The sequence below is a fragment of the Trematomus bernacchii genome, unplaced genomic scaffold (assembly GCF_902827165.1).
Source record: "Trematomus bernacchii unplaced genomic scaffold, fTreBer1.1, whole genome shotgun sequence".
In the NCBI taxonomy this organism is placed as follows: Eukaryota; Metazoa; Chordata; class Actinopteri; order Perciformes; family Nototheniidae; genus Trematomus; species Trematomus bernacchii.
Window position 1 is genome coordinate 205,669 of NW_022987625.1, and position 22,876 is coordinate 228,544.

Here is a 22,876-nt window from a genome sequence, read left to right on the forward strand (position 1 = left end):
TCACAACAACCCTATTGAGTGTTTTGTAGTAGTAGCTGTAATAAAAGTAACCATTTCATTGCAAAAAACAAAACGTGTCTCAATGCACTTATGGCATGGTTTCTATGCCGTTTGAAAATGAGAGCTAAGATAAATCATGTAGGTGAATAAGTGAGAGCAAAGTGTGAGTTTTTAAATGGAAGCCTTCCATAAAAAAGATTACAAAACTGTTTTAGATTCTACTGACATGAATTCAACAAAAAAAAAGCACATCTGGACGATTCCAAATATCACATTATTGAAGTATATAATCCTAAAAGTCTTCAAATCCATTTAGTTGTTAGTTCTGTTCAAGTTTTGTTTTTATAGAAAGTTTACGGGCACCCCAATTTAAATTAGACAGATGTTAATTATAAACAAAACAACTACTTAAGTATATATTTAATAGGCAGGAATGTAGAAGAAGTCGCTATTATGGCACAACTTAAAAATAATGAACATTTAGACAAATCAACAATTGAACACTACAATAAGAAAACTCCTTAATTGCCTCATATTATTTCTAAACTCAATACCTATAAAGAATATTTTCAAAATACTTGACCTGAACATCAACAAGCCTTACCAAATCCTTTTTACAATTCAGACAAATGTATACATATATATGTATTGAGTTAAGTGAGAGGAAGGGCATTCATTTAAAAAAAACAAAAAAAACTCTAGAACACTTTCACAAAAATAGAATTAGTTTTTACTCGAGGTCAGACATAAATCAGCATGCATTTATTGGTGGAAATATCCGGGCTGTGAACGCATCACCGCGGCTCATTGGCTGTTCTACTTGGTGACGTCATTGGGTCCCCCCTCAACTTGTCATCCTCTTTTTGCGCGTGCGCTCTCCTTCCTACGGACCACAGCATTCAGCAAAAGCTACGCACAATACCAGCCGCGAGGACAGCCTGCTTCTCCTTCATGTACGTACAGCTGCTACTTATGTTGTCTCATAGAATACCAAACTAAAAACTCGGCTCTTATTGTTTTACGACTCTTCACGGATTTCCCGCGGCTCACAGTTCCCTTTACAGGCACACCACGGGTACATAGCGGAAGGGTTGTTGTCCTCCACTTGTTCGGCCTTTTATTGTTTGATTAGAGTTGTTTTTATGTTTATCTAGCTTCACGTGCAGGTACATGAGTGACGTGTGTCTGTTAGCATGAGCATGTGAGGTCTGTGAACAGGAAGCTGTGCTCACCGCTGCTTCCGGCCGCCCAGCTCACTGTCAACACAGGTTTAAAGTAACCAAGTAGATTTAGTACTGTACTTTAGTAAAATGTTCAGGGACCTTTACTTAAGTCTTTAAATGTTTTGATACTCCACTACAATTCAGATGTAAAGGGTGTACTTTTCCTCCACTACATGTATTTAATACCTTTAGTTACTTTACAGATCTGGATGAATGATGTGAAATCTAATCAAGTGTTAAATCAGACTTTAGTTCCACCTGGAGTAAATTCACAAGCTACCCTGCAGTATACAAAGTCATTCAAACTAGCTGCACCTTTACCAGCTTTGAGATCACTTTAATGATCAATCATTATAAAACATATCATATATTATTCTGAAATGGACCAATCTGCACCATGACTACTTACGTTTGGTACCTTAACTATATTTTGATGATAATACTTTAGTTTTTTTACTTGAAAAACGTTTTGATTGCAGGACATAATGTTCTTCTTCTACCTCTGACTGTCAGCATCTGCGTTTTAAAATAAGCTGAGGTGAGCACTACGGGAGTACGAGCACCTATTCCTTAAACAACCTTTTGAACTCCTTGTATATTAAAGAGATCCATATCGCTTGTTCTCTATCGAGACAGCGAGAACAAAACCTCATTGAGTGAAGGTGAATCTTGCTAATTGAGAAAATGTATATGCCAATTATAGTATGACACAAAGCGTTTTGTAAAGTTTGGTAGATGTATCATCTACCAGGCAAATTGTATTTTGTAAAAAATTCCAACTTTAGTTATTTGTCAGCATGTTCTGTAAGCTTCCTTTAACAGAATTGACCCTGCACTTTACGGGTTGAAGCTTTAGGTCAAATAAATATATTTGAGATGCTTTCTATTACTGCTCCGCACATTAAAGTGTCAGTATAAAAAATCCACTTGATTTACAACTGTTTGTTTGGTAAGCAGTGCATTATAAAATGTGCTTTTATTTTTATTCTAATACGGTGTGACATTCCTTTCATGTACTAGAATAGAAAACACAATCAGATGGCAGATTACACATAGCCCTATAAAACTGAATACAATGAGTACATAATAACTATAGATAGTGAACACTGCACACACAGAAGATAGATCTGTACTAATTATGTAGTTAAACATTTAGCCTTAAGCCATTTCACACACCCATACTACACTTTTATATCTGAATTCACACAATTTAGCAGGTACTTGTTTGCTTGCCTAGAGATCTTCTAAGGGCTATATTCCAGTTAAAGAGACCAACATGACAACATATAAGATAAGGTGGAACTTTATTTATCACAGATCTTAAACATTGAATATAAAACAAATACAAAAATAGATTAAATGAATTTAAAAAATGATAGAGGCTCTAGGTATTTTGGTCGATAGTTATAGATTGTGTTGGAAATGAACCTTTTTCCTCTCAAGGGCCATTTACATTTTTCAACATCCTCCGAGGGCCGTACAAATTATTGACCTGCTTAAAAATACTAAAATCACAGCCCATTCATTTCGCCTTTCTTTCATGACTCGCGCATGCATGCACGTGCACGGTTGTGGCATGACCTCCAAAACAAAAAGATATGGACACAAGATGTGTGCAAATGTATTTAGTTTCCATGATTTAAGTGGGTGGGGGGGGGGATTGAAGTCTAAAAGCATCAATCTGGTGCACTTTGAGAGCAACATGAAGAGATCTATGGATACATCTCTCAACACCCATATGAAACAGAACTGTAAGCAGATTTTTTTTTTCTTTATGGATATTTTACAAATCACTCCCCTTTCTAACTGTATTCTTGTTTATTGATAACAACTTTTTTTTACTGTCATATAATATTTTATACCTGTTTACTTTATTCTCTTATTTTTTATAACTATAATGATCATATAAAGATGTGCTGGTTGTAGAAAAAGCTTCTTATATTCGTTAGCATCGCTAGCTAACCAGATCAGGGCCGTCCCTGGCCAACATGAGGCCCCACGCAAAGTTATATGATGAGGCCCTCTGTTTCAAGGAGTATGTTTGTGTGGGACAATGTGAGACACCCTCTCAACAGTACTATTCTGTTTCATTTGGTTTAGTATCCAATAAACAATGACAGGAAGTGAAGTCAAATTGCAGTAACAATTTAGTATCTTAATAAAGAAAAGTAAACTAAGGCTAACCAAGGCAGCAGGCATTATTCACTTCAAGTGTTTAGAAATGCATCTTCCTAATTCAACTAGTGTATTACCTGTAAAAGTAGGCACAACATAAATTAATAGATAAAATAAAACCATAAGTACAAATCAAAACTGTCCAGGAGGGAACAAAAACATAATAATACATCAAATAAAATAGCTTTCAGTTTTGTCCATCACAGCAACAGCAGGTGGGCCCCCCCCCACACAGTGTGTGGGCTATTTTGTCACCTAGAACCACTGGTGTCTTTAACTCTCCACAGAGGCAGGGGAAAGCACATCTGTTATTATGGACGCTGCTTTTGTACGATCACATGACATTTTCTTTGCTATCTCAGAGTCTGGAAAAATGGTCGGCGCTAGCTTGTTACCAGAGTCATTTGACCGGTATGATTGGGAGTGTTGCACTGCGGCGAAACAGTGCCGCGCCACACTAACGGCCCGTCCACACGGCGGCGTGCGTTGAACCTTCAAAGCTTCTGCCCATTCACTTTGAATGGGGTGACGTCACGTTTCGCCGAACTGCATTGTGGGAGCGAAGCGTAGATTTGCTCGCAACGAAAGTTGAGCAATGTTCAACTTTTGAAGCTTCGGTGGAAGCGTCAGCCAATCGAATCATATGCCAGTACAAGCTCTAGCCAATCAAACCGCGTGCTTGTGTGTCCGGGGCGGGAGATTCATGTGATTGGTATATGATTCGATTGGCTGATGCTTCTGCCGAGGCTTCAAAAGTTGAACATTGCTCAACTTTTGCAGCGAGCCACGCCAGCAAAGCTCCGCTTCGCTTCCCACAATGCAGTTCGGCGAAAAGTGACGTCACCCCATTCAAAGTGAATGGTGAAGCTTTCAACACACGCCGCTGTGTGGACGGGCCGTTATTGCGCCGGATAAGCGCATAGGTGCGCCGCATTTTCGGCTCAGTTGAGGCACCCTCCGCAAGGTGAGGCCCCCTCCGCAAGGTGAGGCCCCATGTAGTCTGCATGATCGGCCTGTAGGGAGGGACGGCCCTGAACCAGATGCTAATAACAACAAAGTTATTGACTGTATGATCAGTATGACAGATGAACAGATCGCCACTGGGCTTTCAACTAAAACACAGCCACGCAGAAAGTGCGGCATGTGTACAGCTCCTTATGGGTACTGCAATTTCTGAAGTGCCGGAGTGGCGTTCTGGTGCTCTCCGTCAGAACTACACCCCTGTCAGACGAGACATATACCACGTGATGACAGGTTAGGCTCGTGTTGTGTTCAAGGACCCTGACCTTGGCCAGGAAAAACAGGCACTCGCTTGTTTAATTCTTTTGCGGTCTAGATTTCTTAAATTTTTTTCTTTTTTGCGTGTGTTTATAAATTACCTCGAGGGCCTTACCAAATGGTCTCGCGGGCTGTATACGGCCCGGGGGCCGGAGGTTCCCCACCCCTGCAGTAGAGACACAAACTTACTAATATGAAACCTGAGAATGAGCTGAATATGGCCTCTTTTAAAGCCAAACCAGATTAGTTTAACGCTTTTTTTTTACTATTTTATGGTAGATGTAGTGAATAAGTCAACTGTTACATTGCTTTCCTATTTACTGACATAATGATGTAGTGCGTCTGTTTTTCTGCAGCCATAGATAAAGTGTGTCCCCTGAAGACAGATGTAGTGTTGTTGTGTTAGGAGTGTTGGCTGCTCTTTCAGATTACATCTGTAACCGAGTCCCTTAGCTGAGATTCTACACCCAATTTATCTGCCATCAGCCACTTCTGCTTGTCACATCTTACAGCATGTGATGTGAGGTTGTGCAGTTCAGCTTTCACACTCTTCACTGTCGTTCTGTGCTGCTGTGTATCCTACTTTAAAGTTCAATTATTAAGGTATTTATTTCATAAAACAAACATTATAACCGACAGTGGTGTTGGGAAATGTTGTTCAGTCAAAATAGGAATGTTTTATCCTAATCACAGTCATACAAAGCTATGCCCAAGAACTGTAGGTACTAAGTGTTGGTGAAAGAATCTGTTAAATATGATAGCTGCCCCTGGTAATGCCTGTAATCAGGTGACATTCACAACCATTGTTTCTGAGATAGCCCAACCTGGTTTAGGTCCACGAGAAGAGGCTGGGGCCAACATCCCTTCACTGAGAACACTTGACTCTGTCACTTCACAGCTGCTGTAAACGGGTGATGGCCCTCCGCTTGTCGATTGCTATCCCACTATCGCTTCTGAGGCTGATACTCGTTGGTTTACAGAAGTCTTGGAAAACAACTTGGTACAATAACACAGGCCATGGACCTACTGGTTTTCGCTATTATTCCTGTCAGTAATATCAGACTTTGTTATATCGAAAAAGTAAATTGCTGAGCACTAGTAACATAACAGCACAGCATGTGAAGTCAAATGGTCAGACAAATTGTAAACAAACCTAGGAGATGAGTCAAACTTAAAGAGAGCTAACAACACCCAATTATTACCTCCCAGCACACATTACAGAATTACTCCGGTTTCAGCTTTGACTGTTAATGTTTCTTGCCTTGTAATTTGTATTTCTATGTACCCATGTTCAACTCTTCCAGCTCTTTCTGCATATGTATCCAAAGTATCAAAAGAAGCAAGACAACAAATGTACTCACTGCTTTTCTTTCAGATTCTACCTCCATCGGGTTGAGCTTGGTTTAGGATAGCCTGAGAGCTCTTTAGGTAAAGAACTAGAGTGAACCTTGCCCCCATGCTGAATTAATATTCTATAATCCAGTATCTCACATGAAAGCAAATCTGATTGATATCTGTGCATTTGCTGCATGTTGCTCTTGAGGCAGGAGACGGAGATAGATTAACTATAAAGCACCACAAGGGGAACAACGCCTTCCTCATATTTTGCTCAACTGTTGTTTTTTCCAGACGACTGTGCTGAATAATATTTCCTGGGGGTGGAAGAGGCTCTGTGGCATAACGGAGCTGTGTGAATCATGCCAAGTGCAGCACACACTGAAGATAAGGTGAGTGAGGACAGAGTCCTGTACTACGAAGCCAGTTCAACATACCCTGGATATGTTTGAGTTATCTGGCTTAACTAACCCAAAACAAACGCGATCTCGCTAAGCGGTCCTACGACGCTGGTTATCAACTCGGTAACTCAAGCCAGGGTTTCTCCGTCCGGCTGAGTGTGCGTTCACATGAAAGGGGCGGGGTTAGCAACATTTGACCAATCACAAACATGAGCCGCGTTCACACCAACTACTTTGCCGTACTTAGTGCCGGCACTTAGTGCCCCGGCACTTATTACCCCAGGGCACTTAGTACAGATCGCGTTCACACCGGAATAAATTCCCTGAGGGAAGATTACGCAAATGAGCCGCTGACGTCACTTCGTCTTCTTCTGCTTTGGGTTTACTGGCAGGCCGCAAACCACTTCACGGTGTATACTGCCACCCGAACTCCCCGGCCGGAAGTCCCCGGAGTTGGGGACTGGCTTCAGTAGAAGCTGCTGGGAGTCCCAGCATCTTCGACTGAAGCCTTCCGAGTAAATCGCCAGAACGCCGACACCTCCTCATCTCCACCGCTCCCATGTTTTATTTTGTGTTGCCATAAGTTAGTCTCTCTGCGTTTGTGCGCTGGGCAAATGCTAATGCTAATAATGCTAGGCACTGGCCACGGTTACTACTGTAACTACGGTTCTATGCCGTGTAAGCACTTTCCGCGTAGGCACTGGCCACGGTTACTACTGTAACTACGGTTCTATGCTGTGTAAGCACTGGCCATGGTTACTACTGTAACTACGGTTCTATGTCGTGCTGTTCTCTTCTTTATAAGCTAATTATCTGGTCTTAACATTTGTGTTATTTGACTTGGACTTGCTTTTTTAACTCAGCTGGTGAAGGCAGTGCTCTCGCTCCCGCTCCCGGCAGAGTATTGCTTTGCTTGTTAGCAGCAGCCGCTTGGCTAGCATCTTGCATGTTCTGTTGAGCTTCATTATTTACCTCAGCTGGTGAAGGCAGTGCTCTCGCTCCCGCTCTGCTGGTAACGTGGGTGTAGGACATTTACATCCCTCCTTGTGTTCGGCGAGTAGGAGCATTGCTCTACTGTTTCCGTTCAGCAGGTAGCTGGTGAAGGCTGTGTTCTCGCACCCGCTCCCGGTTACGCTGCATCTGGCTACCTACAGAATGGCTCATTCATGTAGCGCCTGTATGGCTTCTCTTGACCCCGAGGACGGCCATGACCGCTGCCCCTCTTGCCTCGGCCTCGAGCATCTAAGAGAGGGTCTCACACAAAGCGCCTGCATGAACTGTAGCTTCATGCCTCGGGCGCTCAGAGTGGCTAGAGTCGCAGAGGTGGAGCGTCTGGCAGCAGCCAACGGACACCTCTCCTCGTCACAACTTCCTCCAGCTCAGTCTGGCCGTTCCCGGCGACTTGATGGAGCGATGGTTAGGGGTTCACCCCCCAGGTAGAGGACTAGAAACAAGCTGTCCTCTAAGCTGGATCGGTTAGCTGCCAACATGGAGCAGATGAATTTGCTCCTCTTGGCCCTTCAGCCAGGGGCCGGTGTGGGGGCTACTAGCTTGCCTCCTGGCCCTCCTTCAGTTGCCGCACCTCTGCATGAGGATGCCATGTCGCTAGCGGCTTCGGCTAAACCTCTTCAATGAAGGGGTGGAGGACGGGGCCCCGCTCACTCCCGAGGAGGCTTCCCACTCCTCTGCTCAGAGCTCTCTGCCCATGTATTGATTCCATCCGATAGCTGCTATAATACAAAACGTCTGCCTGCTATCACAAGAAGCCTGGTTAGTGTTGCCTGACTTTATAAAGTGTGTTTTTTTTTAACAAGTGTGTGGTTGCGTTCTAGTCACTTTGCTCAGCACTACTGCTTGTTACAACTTTTATTTGCCGTACTCGCCTTTAACTGTTAGCTCAGGTTAATCTCGCCCCCCTCCGACGTAAGCGTGACGTATGCGGTTCTTGCTTCTAGACCGACAATTTTTGGTGCTCGAAACGAACAGGATTCCGGAACTCAGAGGCGGCTCCCCTGCGGTGTGAACAGGAAAAACTGGTGCTTTTCAGGCTCGTGTGTGTGTGTGTGTGTGTGTGTGTGTGTGTGTGTGTGTGTGTGTGTGTGTGTGTGTGTGTGTGTGTGTGTGTGTGTGTGTGTGTGTGTGTGTGTGTGTGTGTGTGTGTGTGTGTGTGTGTGTGTGTGTGTGTGTGTGTTGTGTGTGTGTGTGTGTGTGTGTGTGTGTGTGTGTGTGTGTGTGTGTGTGTGTGTGTGTGTGTGTGTGTGTGTGTTGTGTGTGTGTGTGTGTGTGTGTGTGTGTGTGTGTGTGTGTGTGTGTGTGTGTGTGTGTGTGTGTGTGTGTGTGTGTGTGTGTGTGTGTGTGTGTGTAATTTTTTTTTAATTGTTTATACATTGTAGATGTATACTGAAGACATCAAGACATATAAAAGAACACATGGAATTATCTAGTAAACACTAAAAGTGTTTATAAAAAAAAAAAAATCCAGAATATGATTTATATTCTACTGCAGAATGCTGTGGTAGCCATGCTGGTTAAGTGTGCCTTGAATTCTGAATAAATCACCAACAGTTTCACCAGCAAAGCCCCCCCCCCCCCACCATCACACCTCCTCTTCCATGCTTCACGGGGGGAACCACACCTGCAGAAACCATCCGCTCACCTTCTCTGCGTCTCACAAAGACACGGCGGTTGGAACCAAAAATCTCAGATTTGGACTCATCAGACCAAAGTACAGATTTCCACGGTCTAATCTCCAATCCTTGTGTTTCTTGGCCCAAACAATTATCTTCTTCTTGTTGTGCATCCTCAGTAGTGGACCTTTGCAGCAATTGGACCATGAAGGCCTGATTCACGCAGTCTCCTCTGAACAGAGGATGCTGAGATTTGTCTGCTACTTGAGCTGATCATTTATGTGGGCTCTAATCTGAGGTGCTTTAATGTGTGGTTTCTGAGGCTGGTAACTCTGATGTCTTTATCCTCTGCAGCAGAGGTAACTCTTGCTCTTCCTTTCCCGGGGGGTCCTCATGAGAGCCAGTTTCATCATAGCGTTCAATGGTTTTTGCGACTGCACTTGAGGATAAATTCAAAGTTCTTGACATTTTCTGGATCGACTGGCCTTCATTTCTTAAAGTGATGATGGACGGTCGCTTCTCTTTACTGAGTTGAGTGGTTCTTGCCATAATATGGATTACAACAGTAGTCAAATAGGGCTTTCCACTGTGCACTAACCCTACCTCTGCACAACACAACTGATGGTCTCAAACACATTCAGAAGGCAAGTCATTCCACAAATGGACTCTTGACAAGGCACACGTGTTAATTGAAAAACATTCCAGGTGACGACCTCATGAAGCTGACTGAGAGAAGCCAAGAGTGTGCAAAGCTGTCATCAAGGCAAAAGAGGGCTACTCTGAAGAATCTAAAATATAAATCATATTCTGGATTTTTTTTTAACACTTTTTTGTTAACTAGATAATTCCATATGTGTTCTTTTATAGTTTTGATGTCTTCAGTATTAATCTATAAAGTAGAATTTTTTTTAAATAAACAAATACCATTGAATGAGAAGGTGTGTCCAAACCTTTGACTGGTACTATATATATATATATATATATATATATATATATATATATATATATATATATATATATATATATATATATAGGCACATGTACACTAAATATAAACTGAATAGAAAAGGTTGGTGACGCTGCTCATTTTCTGCTTTGTCTGTCCCAAGGATGCAGTGGGGAGAGCTCTCTCGATGTTGGCAAACTCGCAGTGGGAAAGTCTGCTAAATTAAAACCCATTAAGGACAGGTGACCCTTCTAACTAGCACCTACAAATGTGACCACCCTAATGTTCCTGCAGAACACTCAAAAGCTCATGCTAAAAAAAACTGTTGCAAAACTAAAAGGAAAAGGCATATTTCCAACATGGAGGGTGTAGCAGTGGACAACTTAACAGACTTTGCCCTGGCCTCGGAGGCCACAGCTCTTTGCATTAAAGGAGGCCAGCACCAAGGCCATACAGACATTTTCTCCCCAGAGCAGGCTCCTTCCATGGAATTCCAGCAGCAGCCCTTACTGCCAGAGCCCACATCGCCAGCCAAGCCCAGCTCCCAGCAGCAGCCCCCAGATGAGGGCCACAATCACAGCGATGCCACAGAGTCGGCGTACAGCGGGGACGACATGGAGGCGCCCGCTCACATGGGGGGGCTGAGGCGGTCCTCGTCTTCGTCTACTCACAGTGGAGAGGAATCTGACAGGGTGGAGAGGAGGCACTTCATGAAGGCTTATGTGGAGAAGGTGTTTCATGGAAAGTAAGGAAGATTTATTGTATATAAGAACTCTGTGTACTTAAAGAATGACTTCATCTTCGCAAAGCGACCTGATTAAGATAAGATGTACTTTATTGATCCCAAATTGGGAAATGTTTTCATTACAGCAGCATACAAAACAAGGCATGCACATAATTAGAAATTAAAGAGTAGAAAATAAACAATTATAAAATATAATCATCTCAAAATAGAAAATAAAACATAACTAAAAAGTAGAAGATATACAAGTTGACCGAGAATTTAAAAATCTGTAAACTATCTGACAAATAAAACATGTTGAACATTGAAGGGCCAATTTACAACTAATACAATATAAAAGTAGGATATGACTTGCCTTAAAGTGGACCTATCATACTATATTTGAATAATATATTGTAGGGCCATACCTATATAAAACATGTCTGTGAAGTTCTTTTTTCAAAATACCAAACAGATCATGCATTTTAGCCATGCCTCATTTCGCTCTATTTGCTCTTTTCCAGCCCTGTTTTTGGGCTGATCTCTGCTTTTGTGACAGACTACAGCGCCACTTACAGGCCTGGCATATGTACTACAGCATCTCCAGCGCTTTCGAGCGGTCTCTCATTCCCCTGATAGGTAGAGAGTTGCCCATATAGGCGGAGCACTGAAGTCAGAAAAATTCAAATAATAATCAGCTCCGTTGCAGCCCTGTTTTTAGAGATTTGGGTATGGAGGAAAAAAGAGAGGGTTGTGTTTTCTGACACTTGGTGAGTTCCCTGGAACACCGGGGACACATATTCATGTATAAAAGACGTACAAAAGTGCATTTTGCATGATTGGTCCCCTTTAAGTGTGCAATGAATGGCATATGAAATACAAAATAAACGTGAAATGTACAGTGTGAAGTCCAGATAACTAAAGAGAAGCTAGGTGTTGTACAGGGTTATTGCTGTTGACAGGAAGGACTTCCTGTCAGTGACAGCAGAGCTGAGAGAGAAGGAGCTCCGCTCTCTGTCCAGCTGCTGCTTGACAAATTAAAAACCCCAATGGGAAAACTAATAATTATAATAACAACCACCAGGGACTCTTTTTCATGTAAGCATATCATACACATATTCAGATATCTGGCTAGGCGAATAAAACAAGTTACAAAATATACTTTAGGAAATAAAGTGTGATCATTGGTACAGCAGCAAATGTATACATAAATGTTCATCATACAAACGTTTGCAAACTGAAGGGCTGCCAGCCTTTCAATTGTGTTTAAAGTTAGATAATAAAACCTTTATATCATAGTCAGGAGCAGGATTACTCTGAACATTTTAGAAAACCTCTGAAGGAAAAACATTCAAGAGAGTTTAACGAAGACATGATTTCTTCCTCTTAGAAAAAAGAACTGTACAGTAAAATAACCTCAAATTTCACATTGTCATACTTGGGGCCATTCTGAAGAGGACTCAATTGAAATGTTCAGAAAACCAATAAAAACAAAAATCATTGATTTCATTTTTGATAATTCTAAAATTAAGGACATTTTCGATGCATCTACAGTATCATCTGAGCTGACTTTCCCTGTGGTAATTGTGAAGTTAAACTACTTCTGGTTGTAGTCAGGATAATTTATCAAAATCCATTGCCCCAGCTAACCAACCTGTTATGAAAACGGAAAAACCAAAGCTGTTGCTTTGTGCTGCCCTGTGCTGAACGTGCAGATTTGTAGTGAATTTTGCAGGAACGCAGATCAGAATTGTGCCAAGCATGATGGGTATACAAAGCAAAGAGTCCAGAGTAGCTCAGAGACACTACAGACTACTAACCCATCCTCTCTGAGAGATGTTGGGCAGTAAACGTCTTGTGGCTGGACGGCTGCCACCATGTTGTACTGTAGCTTCAGGGGAATAGATGAAGGGTGGAGGGGCCGTCAGAGAGGGCTGAGTTCTGTCTGAGATGGACCTGATGGTTCCCTCTCACACTGCCTGCTGAAGCTCCAGTCTCAGCAGTATCAATATCCTTGATGGTAGCTCCTCAGCACGCAGCAGTAGGCCTTATAGAATCAGCTGTTGTTTTGTTGTTGATGAAGTGATATGTTTTGCACCATTTTTTGTTCTTCCTGAATGATTGGTGCCAACCATTTTTATTTTTGCTTCAGCCTGTGTGTTAACTTATCATGAGATGCACAATGCTCCATTTCTGTCACACTGAATATGAAGCATTTCCCCACTCAGAGATTGCCAAGGGGTCCAACAGACTCACTAATATTTGACAAGAAATTCAATGTGAACAGGATGAAATGCTAAAAAGCAATTGTAAATATCTGGTTTCCTTTTGTTTTGCATTCCACAGACATTTAAGGAACTATTGAACTTGTCTAGCAGTTTTGTTGCAGGCCTGATCAGGGGGGCATGCCGTCCCATCCTACAGATAGCAGACCGACTTCTGTATGTCATAATACATCTTGTCTAAAATGTTTTTTTTGCCATGCAATCTCGAGGTGTGCAATCTCCCTGTGATGACCTACAGCTTCCTACCATCTCCAGTTATCTTTAATGAGCAAACCCTGTTAGTGAATTAATGTCTGTGGGGGAAACTTCTGTGTAGCAATGCATGGAGTCACCGACTCAGGAAGGAGACACGGTGAGAGTTGGAGCTTTTGATGTCAAACACTGATGGGTTTATTCAGAGTATTCGGCCGGAGGATTCACATCACAAATCAAAGAGTCAGAGGTTCTGACCACACGGTAGAGTTGCCACGTCAATTCTGAAGAGCCTCTCTCTATGCTAGACCTTTTAACTGGTTCACAGAGAGAAATCAACATCTCTGAAGGAGTAGACTAAACAGCTGGGAACACTGAGCCACCTGCGTCCGACACTCATGGCCTCAAAGATTTCACATCTTAGAGTCCACAAACACCGATAAAGAAGTGCCTCAGCGTTCTCACAACAATTACCATTCGTGCCAGACAAGTTGACCGGTCACAAACTGGTGGCAACAACACATATGGCACCAAGGCCTTTCCTTAAAGGAGATACAGTAACAGACGTCAGAGTAGATCATAAAACGTCACAGAGCAAAAGGTTAGATATCTAGAAGAATTATTCCCTAACAATGTCTATCAATTCCTATCTTATGCCTTAGATATGTCTTCATTGTGTAGTATTGGCTGTGGTGCAACAATGTGCTGTGCTGGATTTTACATCTTTGCATTCTTCTCTCTGGATTCAGGTGTTTGTGTTAGGCATCCCCTACTTTGCACCTTCGCTTTACATGTCTGCAATACATGTTGTGGGGGGGGGATTGGGAGGTGATGAATCCTCCATTTGCAATTTATTTAGTGGCAGGGTCCTTTGGTCTGTGGAGGAATGTTGCAATGTTGGTTTCAGTCATGTGTATCCTCATCTTAGCTGCAATGATGCCTGACAGGACAGGACCTTCCATGTTGTGCAGAGGCAGGTTATTGGCAGGTAGCTGGAGGGAATGGCTCCCTTCTGGGGGTCTTTCCTTGGTTTAACCATTCTAGGGGGTCCTATCTCCCAGCAGCTGGTGCAGTTGTGCTGCGTTTTATCCATGGAGTGCAGTCAATTTGTGTATCCATATAAACACTTAAAATGAACTCAATGATGCAATCATAAACGTAATGTGCACGAGGCGTTTTGTTTAACTTCAACACAAATGTTTGACCATGTTGTCACAGGGAGGACTTTGACCAGGAAGAGAAGGCTCGTTTTGGGGAGCTGTGCATTGGAGAGAATGGCAAAGGCAGGGAGTGGTTTGCCAAATACGTCAGCGCACAGGTGAATATGGGTAAAACATTCAATGGTAGCTAGTCTGACATCATATGTGACCTTTAAATGGTAAATGGCAGCATTCACCTATTCTCACACACATTCATACAGAGGCAAACATAACTGCAATATTCCAAATGCATTAGACAAGGAATTACAGCTTCTTGTTGGACCCAAACATAACATTTAATAAGTGAAAAAAGTCTACATGAATGCAGGAAATGAAATGGTCTTGTCTTTATGCTGAGCCTTCCTGAACAAGCTTCTAACTCTCTGTCTCACTGTTTTCACAGCGCTGTCATTCCAAGTGTGTGAGTGAAGCCACCTTCTACAGACTGGTGCAGTCATTTGCAGTTGTACTGTTTGAGTGAGTCTACATGTGGTTGACTTTGTTGAGACTCACTGTATTTTTCTAATCCTATTTTACGATAACGGATAAGGCCGGTAATATTAATATAGTTCTTGGTTGTTTGCTTTCCTCTTGAAAAGACCAACATTTAAAATGGAAAAAAGATTATTCTTAATACCAACATAAATTTAACAGGTAGAAATAGTGAATTTGTTGGGGACTATTTGCAGGGGTGGATTAATACACATTGGGTGCTCTAATGACTATATAGGACAGAAGCACAGTGTCAAAATAAACTAAGTCAAAATAGACTCTGGATACACAGACATCCCTGATTAGTAGCATCAACTCATCGTGATCAAAATGATTGATTGATACAATCTCAAGTCTCTCACCTACTCATCCTTCTTATTGAATAAGCTCCAATAAATGACATACATTCCAGCAGTGAGTTTATGACCGCATGATCTCTAAAGACTCTTTGTGTTTGCAGATGTTACCAGATGGATGACTACAGCCCAGCCAAAAACCTCATGACTATGTGCTTCACGTACTACTACAGTGGTAAGGTGTAATGAGTTTACATCTCAAATGAATGACTTATTATCTTAAGATTCTCTGAATGTAGGCCCCAAAGGTTGGCCCTGTGGTTTCTCTTGCAGCAACTCCACAAACACATATGTTTGTTTTTCATGTATTGCGTCTTGACTTTTGTCTATGTTGATGTTACTCATGGAGCTGCTGTAATGCAAGTCAAATTTCAGACTTGATTTGACCAATAAAGTATTATCGTATCGTATATGCAGTGCTTTGTGGGGTTGCAGGAAGTTTGAAATGAGCAGTGTAACGCCATGGTGCATCCACATTTGTCTGCAGGCAGGTCTGCTCTAATTAGTGTTTAAGCATGAAGTAAAGCTGCTAATCAGTTTTTTATTATTAGCTGCTTATGAACACTAAAAGATCCATCCCAAGACAAATGATTGATTTTATGTCCAGCTCATTAAGTGGAAGCTGGCTAAGCTGAAGTACATTTTTCCATCACATTTTAGACAGGCACATGTTTTGGTGTGTGGGAGAGAAACGCAGGGATTTCAGACTGAGCCGACCACTTACATACACAAAAACCTATAGAACACACAGGGAAGGGAAACCCCCAAAAAAACAAATGTTGATGTTTAAACACATTCTCCTCTTGGGCTTTTAAACATTGATTCCATATACAGATAGATGTCATCATCTGAACCTCTCTCGTCTTCTCTTGTTCAGGGAAGTCCCAGCCGTCTCCCTCCGAGCTGTTGGACCGTGGTAGTCCTCCAGCCGCTGTGGACTCCTACATCAACAAGGCCAACTCCTGGCTTTCTGTGAAGAAGGATGCAGCTGAGCGCCTCCTCAAAAGCTCATCCAAGAATGATGTGAAAGGCTTCTTTGGAGGCCTAGAGAACAAGCTGAGAGGCTCAATGGCTCCTAAGACTGAGTGAGCAAATGCATCCCCTCTTTTAAATTACTTTCAGTCAGACAGTCAAATAGTATTCATTACTTCTTCTTTTTCGTAAACACATTCTCCTTTCTAGGGATGGGGAAAGCCCTGTCGAGACAAAGCCCAAAGCACCAGGTACAGTGCATCCAAAATAGATTTGTTCAATTTACTGTATACAAGCTTTTAGTTCTCCTGCTCCACTTAATCAGTGGAAATGTATTGAGATGTACCAGTACCTGTCATACTGTATGTTCTCTTCCGTACCAGTGTCTGAGGCTCCAGAGGAGAAGAAAGGAGAGAAGGTGTACCTGTACATCCACCTGAAGCAGCAACCCATCTGGTAAGCTGAGCAAACTCACATACTGTACAACACATACAGGAGCTCTTAGCTTCACCATGTCCTGTCATTCTTATTTCATTTTTCATATACACTTTAACTTCTATAAAAGATATACATACAAAGTAAACAAACAGTCAATCGTTACAAATGCTAGTTTATGCTTGATCTGTGTAGGGGGAACCAATGTTTCAACGCACAATTAACATCCGGGAGTGGCGAAGTGTGACTTGCCACAATAATGACATTTTCCTCTGGTTCCTGTGTTTCAACTGCTTTCTGGAATGTGTACACACTGATTTATGGGCTCAGAACAGTCTCATAATACACACATGCACACAGAAGGATTCACACTTGTATTTCAGGATCCACACTTGTGTTTTTCAATGCACACACAAATGTGTTCCGTTTCATATACATGTAAATAAAATCCAAATACAGAAAAAAGTTTTAAATATGTATTTTTGATCCACACATATTTGTTTTCCGTTTAAAACCGCTGCACCTGCAAACACAAACCGCTTTCTGTGCATGGATCGCTGTGCATTCGTGTGTGGGTTTTTTGAGACTCCCCTGATGGTCACCCGATTCGTACTTGTAATTCTTTCTATCTATAGCCAATCAGATGTCTCCTCCATTCTAAGCCAATCACATGAGCGCGTCCCCACGAGGGTAGATTTATTGCGTTCATGACGTAGCACTTCATATACGCATTTTGCGCTGTCCAGAGCTGACAGGTCCATGGAGCCTGCAGGCGCTAATCTCAGGACCGAAGGACCGTAGTATAGTCATCTTTATTTTTACGTTATTATTATTCAAAGATAAATAAGGAAGTGTGTGTTATATGAGATGGCAGAGAGGTTTCAGCTCCGATTATTAAATCAAAAGAGGCTTAATGTTTTCTATTATTTCACTTTAGCTACGGTCCAATGTTGACCGAATTAATCAATAGCGGGTGTAACTAAAATACAAGTTGTCTTTATTTATTTATATATTTATTATTAATAATAATAATATAAAATATTGTATTTGCGTGTATTTCCTGTTCAGAAAGTGGCGCTGTACTGAGAGTGGCGATTTTATTTATATATTTTATTAAATACATATGTAAAACTTTTTTCTGTATTTGGATTTTATTTACATGTATATGAAACGGAACACATGTGTGTGTGCATTGAAAAACACAAGTGTGCATCCTGAAATACAAGTGTGAATCCTTCTGTGTGCATGTGTGTATTATGAGACTGATCTAAACCCATACTGATTGGCTGCGGGAATTTGGCCCAACAGTCTGTATTGACTGCAGGTTTGCTGTGCCGAAATAGTCCTGCTCATTCATATCAGCTACTCGTTCCTTATTGATGACACCAATATTTCAAGTACCAATGTTTCATGTATTTGGATCTAATCTTCCAGTTTAAAAAAATCCGGTCACAGAAGATAATATGGCAGACTGATATTTTATGATTTCTCACTTTGACTTGAAATGGAATTGTCCTCGTGCCGCCGGTCAGACAGGATCCCTCTAATACGTCCTCCCTCTCTGCCAGGCATACACTTAGGTTTTGGAATGCTGCTTTTTTTGATGCCGTCGATTGTGAAAGGAAGAAAAGATCCCCCACCACGAGGTGAGTCTGCAAAGGAAAGTAGACGGATGGATACATCTACATTATTATAAACATGTTACCATGTTGTATAGATATTGCGGTATCTTTTTAAATCAGTGGGTTGTTGTTCTTTGTAAGTACCAGTGTGACACATCTGTCCAATGAAATATACACAGGTGGACCACCTTAGAGTAAGGTAGCATGCAGAGCTGCGTGTAGAGAGAGACAGTGGTGTTCCGTACTGCTGCTAATGTCCTGATGCCACACCCCCTCCTCTCTTGCTCTCCTCCTCTTCTCAACCCTCTCCTCCTGTACTCTTCGGCCCAATCCCAAACCGCCCCCTACACCCTACCCCTACACACTACCCCTCCGTTTGCGCGTTCGCGCGGAGGGTCCGCCACATTAAGTGCTGTTCCAAACCAACGAGTGTGGAGAGGTGTGGAGGGGGAGTGGGCTATCAAGCCCTCAAACAGCGAGTCTGCATCGGTGCTGACTGGAGACCGGTCTCTACCTGACCGGAGTCACGCTGTGTGTGTCCGTCAGGAAACACGCTGTTAAAAAGTAGTTCCAGCAAACATCCACTGATAAATTGCGATGTTAACAACCTCATGATAACCTCATATGTTTTTAACTTAGGATCATACCTGTGTTTAGTCTCGAAAAAGGTAAATGTGTGCATTTTATTATAAAGTTGTGTATATTTACAGACTGTTGCAAAAACTAAGAAGCTTATAAACATCAGGTTTAAAACTAAAAGAGCTTTACAAAAAAGTAACACAATTAGAGATGTTTGGAGTTTTATTTTAGTTATTAATTTACATTTTTTGTCTAAGAGAAGCTGATTTGAAACCGTTGTTACATACAGTTACGGCATTTCCTGTTTCTGCCGGAGAGAGGGGAGTTTGTCCCAAAGCTTGCCGCTGTATTTACTCCCTCCATCTGACAGGAGGGAGCCTCGTTGAGCTGCGAGTGTGGCTACAGACGGAGTTCACTCCGCCACGGAGGGGTAGGGTCGAGGGAGTGGTTTGGGATTGAGCCTATCTGTCTACTAGCTCTTATTTTCCTCCCTCTATGTGCATGTTGACTTTAACCCTTTGTCTTCCTGTGCTTTGCTGCCGGGCGGGGGAACGCAGGAAGAAGAGAAAGACGAGAGGTCTGTCTTTCTATTGCTTTGCCCAAAAAATCTAGTAAATCAAAGCAAAGGTTAATCCAGGTGGAGAGGAGAAGGACGGAAGCTTTGCAATTATATCAGAAACCTTCTAGAACTGCATCTGGGTCCATCATGGCGGTCCAGTATAGCGGTTGTTTGGAAATCATAATTAAATCTGAATGGGACAGAGAGCTAGATACAAATAAATACAGCATTTTCTGACCTGGTACGGATGTGGTCACATGATGATTTGTAATTTTGTGTGCATTTAGCGCTAACTTTTTGTTCAGTCCGAACATGGAGAATGTGTGTGTGTGTGTGTGTGGTGTGTGTGTGTGTGTGTGTGTGTGTGTGTGTGTGTGTGGTGTGTGTGTGTGTGTGTGTGTGTGTGTGTGTGTGTGTGTGTGTGTGTGTGTGTGTGTGTGTGTGTGCTGTGTGTGTGTGTGTGTGTGTGTGTGTGTGTGTGTGGTGTGTGTGCTGTGTGTGTGTGTGTGTGTGTGTGTGTGTGTGTGTGTGTGTGTGTGTGTGTGTGTGTGTGTGTGTGTGTGTGTGTTGTGTGTGTGGTGTGTGTGTGTGGTGTGTGTGTGTGTGTGTGTGTTGCAGCCATGACAGAGTATGATCACCTTTTTTACAGAGGTTGCAAAGAGCACTGGGAAGAATTTCTAAATATACATTTAAAAACTTGCAGATACAATAAAAGGTGGATTAAGCTGTACAGATCTGCAATTTGAAATATTTGATCACAGAATGATTAATTGATTGGTATTGATTAAGAAATAAATGATACTACTGGCTAGGGCTGTGCAATTAATCGCAATTACGATTTTGGCCTGCCACAATTACGAAAACAACATAATCGGAAAAAACAATTATTTTGCTAGGTTGTGACAGTGCACTGCAACATATTTGATCTAATTAATTTTGGTCTAATTTATTTGTATTTATCATATTTATATATGTTTAGTAGCTTGTGACAGTGCGCTCCAAAATATTTGTTGATCTTGTTTATTGGTATTTATTATTTTGATATTATTTATTTAAATGTAAATATAAATGTATCATTTATTTTATTTATTGGTTTTTCAGTTGAATCATACGTTCAGGGTAATCAACAGTTAAAAAGATACTGTTCAAATTATTATTTGTTTTAAAGTTCAATAAATGGATGTTTTCAAAGTCAATGAATAATCGTATTTAATAATCGTGATATCAATTATTGACCCAAATAATCGTGATTATGATTTTTGCCATAATCGCACAGCCCTACTACTGTCTCACTCGTTACTCATCTGTTGTTGTTTTTTAACAACTCTTTGTGAATTAATTCTTTGTTTTTATTATTTTGCTAGTGGATGGTTAATGTCTTATTGTTTTCTTTGTTATTGTTGATTTGATTTAGGTTGAATGGAATCCCTGTTGTTGCATCCCATCATAAAGTGAAGTGTTTCTGTAGAGAAGCTGAATGTTCAGTGGAGACTTTGGAATGAAAGCCTGACTGTGTCTGTGCTGCAGGGAGAAGTGGTGTCACATGACCCAGGAGGAGAGGGACGACAGCTCCAAGATGGACGAGAACATCGCCTTCGGCCAGCTGGGGTGAGGGGCTGCCACAGTGCCAGAGAATAAAGGGGGGGGGGGCTGAGAGCTCAGAGGAGTTTCTCCAGGTTGCTCAGCAAGGCCTCCCAGTGGTGAAACAAGTTAATGCTCCCAATAATATAAATAAAAGGAAGATGGGTGTTAATAAACTACGTCTGCGTTTATAAAGGACATGAACCTAAGTTTGAATACAACTAATATGTCTGTCCTTGTATAATCAGATCATAAATGATATAGTGGACCATGAGGCAGAATGTAAACCCAATAGTTACAAAGTAAATGATATTACATTAGATACTCAAAAGAGCTGAAAGATGTCCTTCTTATTGGATTGACATACCACATGATTAGATGTTCCCTACACACAATAGGGCTCGACCAGATGGCAGACTCATTAGATGCTCACTATGTGTATGCAAAGGGAGGAGTAGAGACTGTCTAAGCACAACTGTACAAAAGTTGGAAAAGAGCAAAGGGAATATGAATGGAAGAAATCCACAGTGCCTAACATCTGGCCTGTGTGTGTGGGCTGTAGGGGAAGGGCATGAACGGAGGGCAAGCATTTTTGTATTAGATACTATATATTTCAATACTTTACTTTTTAAATATCAAGGTTATCTTCATTTCATTTATATTGACACACTGCGTTTCTAATGGCACTTATGGCACCATATTTTTCTTGAAATGATGAATACAGAATGTAGCGTATGTTTGAAATAATTTCCATTTGTACTGAGATGAGTTTGGTGCTATGTGTATTTTCAGGACATTCACTCATAACATGCTGGCGTTTGGGCTCAGTAAGAAGCTTTGCAATGACTTCCTGAAGAAGCAGGCGGTCATTGGGAGCCTGAATGAAGGTAACACATTGAAGCAATAAATACATCTATACATTCTCTCAGGCTTTCAGCCTAAGTACTTCCTTGGTGTTTTTAGATGTAAATCATGTAATGGAGTAAGATAGTAATCCACAAACACCAGCTTACACTTACTCACATTTGGCAAGCTTCAGGTCTCCACAAGGGAGAGCTGTTGTATGGTCTAAAACGTCCACAGTCTCTGCTCTACAAATGACATGGGACTTGGAAATGAGGTCTTACTCCTGCTATACAAAAATAACCCTGCAAATTCAAAACTGATATGTGTGTGTTTTACCCTTTGCAGAACAGTACAAGTTGCTGAGTGACCACATAGAGAAAATGGCGTCAGAGTAAGTTTGAGGATGCGACTCGAAGTCTCCACAGAACAGATTAACAACATGAGAAGTTTATCCGCAACCCACAGACCAACTCTCCGTTTGACTGTTGATGCATCTGTGTGCTACACTGCTGAATATCATATTAACCTACAATACTGAAGTGTTCCCCAGCAGAACCCTGCTCCTCTGCACCCGGCCATGTATCAGCAATAATACAACATCATCAGCTAGTGCAAACTTGAATACACTTACAAACTTCCTAATGTGATGTACTTGGAAAAGAACTTGGAGCATAAAGTAAAACCGTCTTGAATAAAACAGCCTCAGCGTGGTGTCAGAATCTTGTTCGCATGATGTGTGAGCTATATATACTCGATGCCTTTGTTTCCTGGGTACACACACTAATTACTTGTTGGTTCTAACAGCATCTGGTGAGCCATGGCACTGAGTATCGTCCTGCCTGGTTACCTTGGACAACAGACAGCTCAAACCAGACTTGGGTAGAATAGTAAAGTCATTTCAGTTTATTACTGAATACTCATCTGTGCTTTGTGCAACACTGTAGAATCCTTTATGGCAATACAAACAATAAAATACCGCTTTACCATAATATGTAACATGTACCATATAACCTTATCGCTGGCACCACAAAAATCCCCTGTATGCCTTCTCT

The 22,876-nt window shown here is 41.7% G+C and overlaps 1 protein-coding gene across 3 annotated transcripts; it reads left to right on the forward strand.

The window, feature by feature from the left end:
- The first annotated feature begins 849 nt into the window (after positions 1–849).
- On the forward strand, positions 850–22,523 carry kiaa0513 (KIAA0513 ortholog). Of its 3 annotated transcripts, XM_034132912.1 has the most exons (14): positions 888–953; positions 6,052–6,104; positions 6,306–6,403; positions 10,149–10,730; positions 14,402–14,501; positions 14,786–14,859; positions 15,335–15,405; positions 16,108–16,315; positions 16,413–16,453; positions 16,586–16,658; positions 18,206–18,283; positions 20,925–21,005; positions 21,771–21,865; positions 22,170–22,523. In XM_034132912.1, exons 4-14 carry the CDS (start codon positions 10,345–10,347, stop codon positions 22,217–22,219), a joined length of 1,257 nt encoding a protein of 418 aa, XP_033988803.1. In that variant the 5' UTR covers positions 888–953; positions 6,052–6,104; positions 6,306–6,403; positions 10,149–10,344; the 3' UTR covers positions 22,220–22,523. The 3 variants fall into 3 exon arrangements, with proteins under 3 accessions (XP_033988802.1, XP_033988804.1, XP_033988803.1); XM_034132911.1 differs by lacking the exon at positions 6,052–6,104 and having other exon boundaries at positions 850–953; XM_034132913.1 differs by lacking the exons at positions 6,052–6,104; positions 20,925–21,005; positions 21,771–21,865; positions 22,170–22,523 and adding an exon at positions 20,812–20,918 and having other exon boundaries at positions 850–953.
- The last annotated feature ends 353 nt before the right edge of the window (positions 22,524–22,876 follow it).

What these genes read in the sequence shown, in the direction of transcription:
- kiaa0513 (XM_034132911.1), top strand. Translation starts at nt 10,345, where the DNA reads ATGGAGGGTGTAGCAGTGGACAACTTAACAGACTTTGCCCTGGCCTCG. An exon ending in TCAATGGCTCCTAAGACTGA is followed by an intron (nt 16,316 to 16,412) that starts GTGAGCAAATGC and finishes TCTCCTTTCTAG; the next exon opens with GGATGGGGAAAGCCCTGTCG. An exon ending in GACAAAGCCCAAAGCACCAG is followed by an intron (nt 16,454 to 16,585) that starts GTACAGTGCATC and finishes CTTCCGTACCAG; the next exon opens with TGTCTGAGGCTCCAGAGGAG.